At 45.6% G+C, this 12857-nt stretch overlaps 1 protein-coding gene across 1 annotated transcript in view; it reads left to right on the top strand.

Annotated features, from left to right (window-relative positions):
- The first annotated feature begins 2110 nt into the window (after window positions 1–2110).
- The window catches only part of MRNIP (MRN complex interacting protein), a 65275-nt gene continuing 54528 nt past the window's right edge, over window positions 2111–12857 (top strand). Inside the window, exons 1-2 of the mRNA XM_077474301.1 lie at window positions 2111–2240; window positions 2318–2377. Of these exons, the coding sequence (XP_077330427.1) occupies window positions 2181–2240; window positions 2318–2377 (120 nt within the window). The 5' untranslated portion in view covers window positions 2111–2180. The remainder of the gene's footprint in view (window positions 2241–2317; window positions 2378–12857) is intronic.

Below are 12857 nucleotides of genomic sequence, written 5' to 3' on the forward strand. Positions count from 1 at the left end.
ACACTAATGATGAGCTCAGGCGTGTTCGCATACTCCACATGCAGAGCAAGCCAGGAAGTTGGCGCAGCACTGCGCTAATCACAGGCAGTGAGACATTGCCCCGATGCACGGCTGCAGAGATCGGGCAATGTCTCACTGCCTGTAATTAGCGCAGCGCTGCGCCGACTTCCTGGCTTGCTCTTTACATGGAGTATGCGAACACGCCTGAGCTCATCCTTACTGAACACCTGTGAGTCAGCTGTACACGGCACCTACGTTCCTTTGTAACAGGGCCCCTCGCATGCTTGGGGCACGGCCTCGCTTCACTCGGCATATTTATATTCTATTTATATTCTAACTCTATGTCCACTTGGATGGTGGGGCTTGAACCTGGACTCGTGTAGAGCCGACGATCAGCTGTTCATCTTTGGAGACTTTTGGCGGCTCCGTAGTGGTTCGGCCTGCGCAGTACAGGGGGGCATTATTCGCCGGGGGACCTTTTTCGGCAAGACACCTGCTGTGACGTCACTGGTTTTTAGATGCCAGACATTTGTAGCAACCAGTAGCCTAGCCATTAGAAGAGTCTTTCAGATGATGGTGGAGGTGGAGCGAGCACCAGCACTATGGCTAGGGTTGCCACCTTTTCTTCAAGTCAAACCCGAACACTTTTTTTTTTTATAGTATAAACTATACATATATTTTGCTACTAAATAACATTTCTAATCATATGAAGTTAATAACAAGAGTCTCCCTTTACATCAGAATCCACAGAGTTCCCTTTTACATCTGAACTCAGAGTTCCCTTTAACTGTAACGGGGGACTCTGTGCAGACTCTGATGTAAGGGAGAACTCTGGGGACTCTAGCATAAGGGATGCTCTGGGAATACTGAGGGTGTACACTGAGAACTCTGATGTACGGAGAAGATTCTGATGTAAGGGGAAACACTGTGGCCTCTGGTGTAAAGGGGAACTCTGATGTAAGGGGTGCTCTGAGAACCCTGATTTACCTTGGTGTACTTACTCAGAGGCAAGAGGGAGAAGGGGAAGACTTCAGTCACAGACAGGGATGGATGGTGAGCTCACTCACCCCTTGGCATTCAACACCTCTCATCCAGATGGATCTGAGGCTGCTGGACTTCAAATTTCCGGCCCCAACTTTCCTTTTCTGAGGCACAGCACCAGGGATTGGAGTGTGGGCAGACAAAGAGAGGTGAAGGGAAGAGGTGCAGTTCGAGCCCTCTCTCCTCTGCCCTCTGTATGTGTTTGGGGGGAGGTTTGTTAGTGTTGGCTTTGGGCAGTGTGAAAAAATGTAACAGACACTCTCAGCTGAGACAACTGCAGTCAGTAACCCTAGCCATAGTCCAGTCTAAATAATGTGTCCGGGTTTCAGACAGTCCAAAACCTGGACACATGATTCCAAACCCGAACTGTCCGGGTGAATCCTGGACAGGTGGCAACCCTAACTATGGCGGGGTTTGCTCCTCTGTCACCTTCATTCCGGGACACTGAATGAAGGTGCCCGGGACCTGGGACAAACATACCAATTGCAGTACTGTCCCAGGCAGCCTGGGACATGCGGTCACCCTACCGGGCCAGTGGTGATTGCTGCCATGCATCCTCCATTGCTTAGGACAGAGGTGGCTTTTGCCTTCTAGCATGATTAGTTGCTAGGATGCAGCCTAGTGTCCACCATTGATTTGGACAGAAGCAGCTTTTGCCTTCCAGCATGCTTAGTTGCTAGGATGCAGGCACTTATTGCTGCTACTGATAAAAGCACTGTGTTTTTATAGACGCATTTGCTTCCATTTTAGATGGATACAGGGATGGGCTGTTTTCATTTATTTTACTGTTGTCCTACCTGGACAAATAGTCACCATTACAAAGTACATAGCACCTCAGAACAGCACCTAAAAAAACACTGCTAGAAAATAAAAATAACTTTTATGGGTAAAATGTGTTAAAATTGGTTATTCCTTCAACTAGATTTCTATGATAGGATTCAGAAATCTTTACAACTAAAGTAAAACAGCATGTAATGAGAAGAGTTGTCGTAGTCGTTGTTTTATCCCTGTGATATTACGTTTGTGTATTCAGCAGCCACAGTGCTGACAGTCTATGTGTAGAGGAGGAGGCTGGGCAGAAGGCGGGAAATGGAAGCAGGAAGTGTTCTGCTCTCCTCACAGTTCTCTCATCATTCGCAATGGTTCAGGAGTTCCATGTTCTATGCTGTTTCTCCTGTCACACCTTCCAGGTGCACCAGGTACCTGAATGCTTCTTGTCACAATGTCCTTTTATTGGTATTTGTTTCTTCTTACCAACTTCTCCATTCCTCTACAGGTGAAGAAGAGCAAGAAATGGAATTGTAAACTCTGTGGAGAAAAACAGTCCCTGATAAAGGTAAGTGATTTCCTGTGCTATGTGTTTGGATTCTCTGTATGGACTTTCAGAGCCTGTTCAATTACTGTGGTCTGTACAAGTCTATGGGTCTGCCGTGACTGGCTTTAATCAGTATACTATCTAAAATGTTAGTGTATGTTCAGCTTCTTTCAGTAATGCTGTGAAAAGTGAACTGCAATGGATTGCTTTTCTGGGGGTGGTATAGCAGTGGCTGGCAGGCATTCAGGAGTTACTACTGCCATGTGTGTTTTTTCCCTTTTTTTTTTATTTTTTTTTTTTTTTTTTTTTTTTTCTTTACACTGAATAGCAAAATTATAACATGTGACCACACCAAATCTGCAAGCCAAGCATTTGGCTTGTGGTTGTTGTGCAGCCCCATTTATTTCAGTTGATGAGTTTGACAGGTGGTGCCGCCTATCGAACTCTGCAGCTTGAGTCAGGGCCTGTTCATGCATAAACTTGCATTAACCACTTAAGGACCAGCAGCCGCAGTTGAACTGCAGCAGGTTGGCTCCCCTGTGCGAATTGCCGTCATTGTACGTTGGCTCACGCAGTTGCGGCGGCGCGCTCTGGGGTCCGGCAGACTAGTACAGAGGCAGAATGGGGATCTGCCTTTGTAAACAAGGTGGATCTCCATTCTGACAGATGACGTTACAGAGATCTTCTGTTCTCGGTCATCGGGAACAGTGATCTCTGTCATGTCCCAGTGAACCCTCCCCTCCCCCTATAGTAAGAACGTGCTGATGGAACACAGTTAACCCCTTGATCGCCCCTTGTGGTAACCCCTTCCCTGCCAATGTAATTTTCTTACATTCACCGACTGACACAGCTCCTTTCTTAGACCATTGGGTTGTTATGCCACCTTCAGGAGAGGACTAGGCATAACGTAATAATAAAATTAGAACTTTCTAGTTCCGCCCAAGGGGCGGTCCCTTAGGTAACAACCCCTTAGCCTGCTATTGCAGCTTTTTTTTTTTTTTTTTGCCTAGTGAAGGAGAAGGACCTAGGAACCCTGCTGGCCCATCGGTCCGTGGATTTTTCTGCAGAAGATTTTCTTTTTGTGAAAGATTAAAGATCCTGTGATCTATCTGCTATCAACAGCCGGCTGGGTGACAGGCTGGATACTCTTATCCTTGCAGTCTCCCCAGCCTGGCCAGCGAGCGTGTGCAGACCAGAGCTCCGCGCTGGGTTGGCCACGACATGTCCCAGCTCCAGGGGCGGTCGGTGAGCGTATATGCTCTGGGGCACACATATGACCGGGCTACTGATGTTTGCGTTACAGTGTGCCGGGCCAGCAGCCACCCCATACTGATCGAAGAGTGGGTCTGTGATCTGGCATAGAGCAGCCTCCCTGCCGCAGTATACGAGCGGTCGTAAAACGGGTAGAAATGGATGTCTTCATTGTCTTCCATTGAAAATATAAAGTGCAGCGCTAAAATTAAACTGCGCATTTCATGATGACACAATGCATGTAGCATGTGATAATCTATAAAGTGCAATGTGACAATATGCTAAACCAACTATGACTGAAATGCAGTATCATTAGAAATGTGAAAAAAAACGTGATGAGAAGAAAAAAAAGGGGGGGGGGGTTTCATATAAGAATAACACAATGCATGTTAAGAATATAATGAACTTTGAAATGCAATAACAGCTGTGATCAATGTGCAATATTGGGTGACATATATGAACTTTTCTCTTTTTATATTTATATTGACTGATACTCAGTAGAGGAGATCACATATAAGGTGTGGAGCATTGATCAGGTACTTAGCAGTGCGATACCCATCACCATAGTGAGATAAAAGGCTTACTAGCTGGCCTGCGACCACCCTTACTCAGGAGGGCCACAACGCGCTTTGTTGGATCAGAGATCCACTGAAGAGGTGTCCAAGCCTCTGTGTGTACCAGGCAGGGATCAAAAGCCTGAAGTTCAGACAGCCTCCTCTGCTGCCAGTTTCAGCCTAGTATATGTCTCTCAAGATTCTCGCGGCATAACATCATCTTTCACATTATGCAAACAAATTGGGCTAACTTAACTGTTCAGTTTTTTTTTTTTCATTCAATTGTATTTTTTCTAAAAACATTGCGTTTTGAAAGACCGCCGTGCAAATGCAGTGTGACATAAAATATTGCAACAACCGCCATTTTATTCTTTAGGGTCTCTGCTAAATAATTATATGTGTATATGTATTTTTGGGGTTCTAGCACAAAATAGTGGTTTTAAAGAGGAAGTAAACCCTGATGAGTTTACTTCCTCTTTCATTCCCTGCAAAGGCAAAGCATAATGGACTACTATGCATCACAGCGAAGTCACCGCTGTTCCCTGTAGTCCGCCGCATCCATCTTCTCGGTGGGTCTCGCAGCTCCGCCGCTGTCATTCGGCGAAGCCGCAATGACGTCACTCCCGTGCATGCGCACGGGAGCTGAGACGCGCCGCATCTTCGTTTATATACAGCGGTGCCCTTCTTCGGGCAAATATCTCCTAAACCGTATAGGTTTGAGAGATATTTCTTGGACCTACAGGTAAGCCTTAATCTAGGCTTACCTGTAGGTCAAAGTGGTTTGTAAGGGTTTACAACCACTTTTAACTATTGTTAAAACCAGTGTCAGAAAAAAGGTTTAGTCTTTAACCACTTCCTGCCCGGCCTATAGCAAAAGGCCAGGCGGTGGTTCAGTTATCCTGACTGGACATCCTATGACGTCTGATACACCATTCTTGGTAAAGAGCCTCTGATGGAGGCTGTTTACCACGTGTTTAGCTGTTTCCAATCATGGCTGATCACAGTGTAAACAGGAAGAGCTGTTTATCGGCTTTTCCTCACTCGTGTACCTTTCACTTCCTCACTGACAGACGCAAGTAGAAGAGAGCCGATCGGCGGTACTCCTGACTGGGGGGGGGGGGGTCTACGCTGATTGTTTATCAGTGCAGCCCCACTGCGGATGCCCACACTGGACCACCAGGGGTGTCCCCCACAAATTGATGAGCAGGTATGCCCCTCCCATGGCCACCATGGATGCCGCACAGTGCCCTAAAAGATGTCAGTCAGTGCCCACTATGAATGCCTGCCAGATGTCTCCTCATCAGTGATACCCATCTGTGCCACCCATAAGTACCACCTATGAGTGCCTATCAGTGCCAACTCATTGATGCAACCTCATTGGTGCCCATCACTGCAGCCTCATCAGTGTCTGTCAGTGAAGGAGAAAACGTACTTATTTTCAAACTTTTATAATGGAAACACAGAAAAACTTATTTTTTTTTTCTAAATTTTCTGTCCCTTTTTTTTTTTATTTGTTGCGCAAAAAATAACCCCAGCGGTAATAAAATACCACCAAAAGAAAGCTCTATTTGTGGAGGAAAAAATGATAAAAAATGTGTTTGGGTACAATGTAGCATGAACGCGCAATTGTCATTCAAATGCGACAGCGCTGAAAGCTAAAAATTGGCTTGGGCAGGAAGGGGCAAAAAGTGCCTGGTGTTGAAGTGGTTAAACTGACCTCATTTACAGACTGAATTTCATTCCTTTGATCTAAGAGAACTAAATGTTACAACTTGGCAGGCTGCCTGTTTTTGTTTTTTTGACAGCTGTCCGCTTGAGCAGAGAACTCTGCACTGAATTGAGGAAACGCTGTGTTAAGATATTGAGGAGGATTGAATCCCACTCTCCATTCTTAATGATCAATCATGCAGCTCTAATGCCTGTTCAGTGTTTGTTTTCTTTGTGTGTGTTTTTTTTTTTTTCTTCTGCATTTACAAACCAGGGCTGTTGGTTTCTATGGCCAGTTGGATAAAAACTGTCCATTTACACCAGACTACTTCTGAGCCATCACATTTACAGTAGGTCCAGAAAAAACAGAACAGGATGCTTTTTCCATTTTTATTTATTTATTTTTCTGGACCTGAACGGACTCGGAGGTAGTCGGAAGGGAATAGATACATGTCTGTTTACATGTGCCCGCACATAGACTTAGGGCCGGTTCACACAGGGGGCGATGCGAGGCGACACCGACTTGCCTCGCCGCGACCTCAGCGGCGACTTGCAAATGACTTCTGTATAGAAGTCAATGCAAGTCGCCCGAGGTCGCCCAAAAGTAGTACAGGAACCTTTTTTCTGAGTCGGAGCGACTCGAGTCGCTCCTCTCAGAACGGTTCCATTGTACAGAACGGGGGCGACTTGTCAGGTCGCGGCGAGGCAAGTCGTGTCGCCTCGCATCGCCCCCTGTGTGAACCGGCCCTTAGGCTATGTTTGTACTAGCCTGCATGGCAAAACACAACATTTTACTGTGCAGGCTAGAACAGTGCAGCACACTGCTTGTTTTGTTCTCTTCTCTCCTTCCTTTTTTTTTTTTTTTTTTTACAACTTTATTTAAAGTTGCTGTGCGGTGACGAAAAAGGCAAACGTGCTACAATTTTCCGCACTGCATATCATGCCAGTGTTGTAGCGTGAACAAGGCACGTAGAAAATACAGCATGTTTTTTTTTTTGTTTTTTTTGCTCTAGCTGTGGCCTGCATTCATCTAGTGCAAAAAAAGTAAACCCTTAAGCTTGGTTCACGCTAGTGTGACTCCAAAGTCACAAGAGTTTGAGTGTGACTTTACACTCTGGCCCTGAAAATCACATCAAAATAGTGCAGGAACCTTTTAAAAGTAGCTGCTTCAGGGTCTCATAGATCGGAATGGGTGCCATTGAAATCAATAGGCTGCAACTTGTCATGCATCTGCGACGCTGCACCAATTTGGAAAAGTAGTCTCTGTACTACTTTTTGCATTTTTCTTTTTCTTTTTCTGCAATTTACATTGATAACTGTGCCAAAACCTGCAAGATGTCTCTGAAATCATGGCCGAAATCGAGACTGACATGCAGGAGTGAAATTGTGCGAGTTCAGCTGAACGCGCACAGGTTCATTCCCGCAGCTCAGTATGAACCGTGGCTTACATAGTTTTCAGGTGAACCTAATCAAAAAACTCTAACAGGCAGACCTAAGACCTCTTTCACACTGGGATGTTTTTCAGGCGCTTTAGCGTTAAAAAAAAAAAAAAAAAAAAAAAAGTGCCTGTAAAGCACCTGAAAGAAGCCTCATCTGCAATCCCAATGTGAAAGCCTGAGTGCTTTCACACTGAGTCACTGCGTTGGCAGAGAGTAAAAAAAAAGTCCTGCAAGCAGCTTCTTTGCAGTGCTGCAAAGAAGCTGCTTGCAGGACTTTTTTTTGACGTTCTGCAGCGTCTGTGTGAAAGCACTTGGGCTTTCACATTGGGATTGTAGATGAGGCTTCTTTCAAGTGCTTTTTTTTTTTTAATCCTAAATTGCCTGAAAAACGCCCCAGTATGAAATGTATTGCCTGTGTCAAAGGAGCCTCTGGGTAAAACAAAATGTTCTTTCTCAAGTCATCTTCCAGGACGACACACCTGAGAGATGAGAGGCTCCTCCCTACAGGAAACACAATCAATCGACAGCTGTTTTAAGTCCCCACCCTTCCCCATGATCCTCAGTTTTTGATTGTGTTTCTCCCTACACCAGGGGTTGACAAATTTGCTTGGAATCTAGGAGCCAGCTAAAAAAGTTAGGAGCCAGGTCCGTGACGGCGATCTGGACCTGTCCCTGGCCTGACATGGAGACGAGTGAGGGGAAGATAGCCCCCAGCCCCTCACCTGTCTCCAAGTCATTGCCCATAGCTCTTAGAGGGACATTTTATTTATTTTTTTTCAAATGACAAATTTTTTTTAAATTGCATTTTAGTGTAAACATGAGATGTGAGGTCTCTCTGACCCCAGATCTCATATACAAGAGGACCTGTCATGCTTTTTTCTATTACAAGGGATTTTTACATTCCTTGTAATAGGAATAAAAGTGACACACATTTTTTTTTTTTTTTTTTTAAAGAACAGTGAAAAAAATTAAAAATAAAAGTTAAAATAAAAAAAAAAAATATTTTAAACGCGCCCTGTCCCGCCAAGCTTGCGTGCAGAAGCGAACGCATATATGAAAGCGGTGTTCAAATCACACATGTGAGGTATCGCTGCGATCGGTAGAGTGAGAGCAATAATTCTAGCCCCAGACCTCCTCTGTAACTTAAAAAGTGCAACCTGTAGAATTTTTTAAATGTCGCCTATGGAGATATTAAAGGGTAAAAGTTTGTCGCCATTCCATGAGCGGGCGCAATTTTGAAGCATGACATGTTTGGTATCGATTTACTCGATGCAACATTATCTTTCACAATATTAAAAAAAATTGGGCTAACTTTACTGTTGTCTTATTTTTTTATTTTTATTAAATACATTTTCCCCAAAAAAGTGCGCTTGTAAGTCCGCTGTGCAAATACGGTGTGACAGACAGTATTGCAACGACCACCATTTTTTTTCTTTAGGGTGTTAGAATAAAATATATATATAATTTTTAGGGGTTCTGAGTAAAGGGAAGGAAGATAGGCTGGCAGGCAGGGAAAATTAGCATTGCATCCATTAGCATTGCTGGTTGTAATTCCAACGGCCACCACAAGAGGGCGCCAGATTCCAGAAGGAACCATAGGATCGTAGAAGGCCTCAAAGCCGGGGGCTAAATTACCGGCCGCCGGCGGCGCGGCCCGACGCGATCGCGCCGGGGGGGTCCGCGGAGACAGCATACCCCCAGCTGTGCTGCCCCAGGCGCCAGTTCGCTAATTCTAGTCGCAAATGCGACCTGGCGCCCGGGTTTTGTCGAGCCCTGCCCTACACAGCGAAACTGTTTGTTTTTTTTCCAAATGACCCGAAGCCTGGGGCTGGTGGTCTCCCCCTGGGAGCCAGACCACAAGCTTGGGAAGCCTCTGGGTCTGGTAGGATATTCTTGTCCTTCCTGGGGGGTTCCCCTATCTTTTCCTCAGGGGGGGCAGCAGAAATGGTGTACAGTGGTGTACCCAGAACTTCAGGGGCCATTATCCTGTCTCCCCTCCTTACCTGTACAGGTGGCTGTTCAGACGGGGGTGCTGGCCATCGGTTCTTTCCAGGGGGATCATGTCCCCGACTCCTGGGTCCCCGGTAGCTCGCGTGGGCTGCCGGAGAGGGCGTGGCAACAAGCACCCGCGTCATTTTCAAACTTTGGGAAAATGGCGGCGGCGTTCTTACCCAGGAGGGAAGGCTGAGAGTCAGTAGGAGCAGGCGCCCACATCCTCCTTTCTCTAGAGCGAGGAGGCACCAGTTTACTACGGTGGATGTCTGCCTTAACCACCTCAGATGGGAAGATGTGAATGAGGAATGGAAGGCATTGCCCCCCCCCCCCCCATGTATATAGACTGACTGGTACAGTGCAGGACACAGCCTAACCTGGCACCTCCCTATGGGGACAGCAGTTGGGGGGGGGGAGGGAGCACTTTGGCGGCTATCCTCCTTGCGTGTGGACCATAAGGATGGAAAAGCAAGCCCGCTGGCTGTGGCAGAAAGAGGAAGACGACAACGGTGAGTACTTTCCTTTTGCGTGGGAATTTAGCTGCAAAATCCCCAATTCCAGCCAGAGGGTTTCTGGGCATTTGAGATCTCCCCTGGGGTCTGGATTCAAATAGCCCTTAAGCTTCTGCTAAAAACACCAGCTGCAGCTCCCTCTTACATCAGACAAGCTGTATGGTGGACAGGTGGTGCAGAGGAACGAGTGTGCCTAAACCACCTCAGATGGGAAAGAGGTAGGTAGGCCATTGCTCCCCCTTCCCTGTGTATATACTGACTGGTGCAGTGCAGAACCTGGGGTCAGGATACAAATAGCGCAGACGCCACTGCTAAAACCACCAGCCACAGCTCCCTCTTACAGCAGAGACACTGTGGTTATCAGCCTCTCCCTACATGCCCAGTTGTGGTACATTAGTAGGGATGAATATAGCGTACAGAGGGGACCTGGTAGATACAAAGTTACTTACAGGCCAGGTATACCACTGAACAAGTTATTAATTGGGCAGTGGTTGGTGGATTCAGAAGCTCCCCTGGTCAGCAGGTGCACTAGGTTACCAGCCCTATTAACCCAGCTGCTAGGAATCTGAAGTTGCTTCACAATGTTTAAAAGCTGACCTAACATTCAAGGATGGGCAGAGACCAAGCTTCTGTGTGGCACAGTAGGGGTTCCCTTGTGACAGATCCTCCTTTTGGGAGTTGCTTGCTATAGTTAACTTTCATAAGCTCCAACCTCCCACTCCACCTTTTACACTATGGTTATATTCTAGTGTAGGAGGTAAGAAGAAACTTTTTTTATTGGTTTGGGCTACAATCCACCCAATGGCAGATCTAAAGGCGATTCACCATAGATCGCTTCCTACATCCTTTTAATTGAGGATTTTCTGTGCAAACCTATGCAAGAGCTACATAATTGCTTGTTTGAAGCCTGCAAATAGCTATTTACCCCCCCCCCCCCCGGCTAAATTGGTAACCACCTCTTCTAGAGGCTGTCTTAAATTGGTCTCTAGGGCTGGGCTCATTGAGACTTTAGTTGCTAATCGGCACCACCTGGGTTTCAGCTGGCTAGCAGTTGCTCAGTCTATGGAGGTAAGGTAGGACAACAACTACTAATAGTAGGGTGTCCAACCGTTTTAGGATTTGTTCCTTCACTGGTGGTGAGGTTTAGTATCTACAGCCCAGGCTATGCCTATGAAATAAATTGCCTGAGACCATGACTCCTCATTGGCTGCACACCAGTAGACCTCAGTAGTGAAAGTTTGTCCTTGCTGGGATGTTTTTGTGGCACAGCAGAAATACACATTGAGATTTGTGACATCTCTGCTCATAAGGGCTATATTGCTGTACATCAGAAATGTGCTGCACTGAAGCTTGTTTGCTGTCCTTTATATACTAAAGGTACTGCTTTGTTTGGCTACAGATCAGAAAAATACAACAGTGAAGGTGATCTGTATTTTCTGGTTTTGTGCTGCACAGCAGAAATGCACATCATTGAGTCTGGTGACATCTCTGCTCATAATGGTTATATTGCTGCACATCAGACATACACAAGATTGAGGTCTGTCTGTGGGGCTTTGTGTCCTGTTTTACTGCCTTGTTGGTTACTTATCAGAAAGGCAGCAGTGAAGTCTGATGATCCTGATTTGCGTGGCGTTGTGCTGATTCAGACAGTGCTATTAACGGCAATGGCTGCCGAGTTTAAACATGCGATTTGACATGTTGAGTCGCATGACAAATCATTTCAATATGGATGTGCTATCTCTATTCAGAGTGTTTTATTGTTGCACATCAGATATATACAGCATTAAGGTCTGTGAGGTTTTGTGTCCTGTATTACTGCCTTTTCAGAAAGGCAGCAGTGAAAATTGATGGTTCGAATTTGTTGGGCTACATAGCAGAAATACAAATTGAACCCCTGCCAGGTGTAGTACATGTACTGCCTTTGGTAATCCATGTAGCACTACAAAGTGGTGTTGTGCTGATTTTAGCCATGCGATTTGACATGTTGAGTCGCAAAGCCAAATCGCTTCAATATGGATGTGCTATCTCTATTCAGAATTGTTATATTGTTGCACATCAGACATATACAAGATTGAAGGTTGTCTGTCCTTTATGTCTTGCATATACTGCCTTATTGGCTGCATATCAGAAAGGACACAGCAGTGAAGATTGCTTGTCTTTTTCTGATTTTGTTTTTGCTGCTCAGCTGAGAAACACATTGAGGATGGTGGCATCTCTGCTCAGTATTGGTATATTGCTACACATCAGACATACACAAAGATTGAATGTTTGTGTCCTGTATGTCCTATATTTACTGCCTTATCGTTTGTATATCGGGCACAGCAGTGAGCAGTGTTTCTCATGGATCTACCTTTCTGCATCTTAGGGATACACAGCAGGGGTTTGTTGGCTGCAATCCTCCAGAGAGGCACAGCATTGGGGACCCCTTACTTGTTCGACCTGAAAATTGCATTATTTTTTTTCCCCTGCGACCTGTGTAATCTTGTGGTCTGTGGATCCAGGAATCAGGGAATGCTGGTGTCGCACAGACACAAATGGTACCCATTGGAAGCCATAGTATATGACTTCTAATGCGTCTTGCAGTCCCAAGTCGCAGGTTGGGTCGCACGGGTGTGGGAACCCTAAACTTATCTGTCCCTTCTGATTGAGGTTTTGCTACACAGCAGGAATACTCATCAAGGCGTTATTGTTTTATTTTGCAGCAGACCAGAAAGATTGCAGCTGTAAAGGCTGTCTGTCTTTTTCCTCAGTGTCTGCTTTTATGTTGTTGCACAGCAGAAATACTCAAGATTGAAGCTTGTTGGTGCTTTCTGTTTCAGAAAAACACAATGCGGCAGGTTGCTTGTGTCCTTTCTCAGTGTTGGTTCTATCTGAACTACACTACGGAAGTGCATGACAGAAAGGATTGTCTTGTGTTCCATATTTTTCCCTGTGGCATAGCAGAAATGCACAACACGGGAGTTGGTGTTCATATTAATCTTATAACTGTATTTGGTGGTTTGTCAGAAATACACAACATAGAAGTTTGGATCTTTCTGTCTTTGTT

This window comes from Lithobates pipiens, unplaced genomic scaffold (assembly GCF_037356315.1).
Source record: "Lithobates pipiens isolate NorthernLeopardFrog02 unplaced genomic scaffold, aLitPip1_a1.2 Scaffold_8, whole genome shotgun sequence".
Lineage (NCBI taxonomy): Eukaryota > Metazoa > Chordata > Amphibia > Anura > Ranidae > Lithobates > Lithobates pipiens.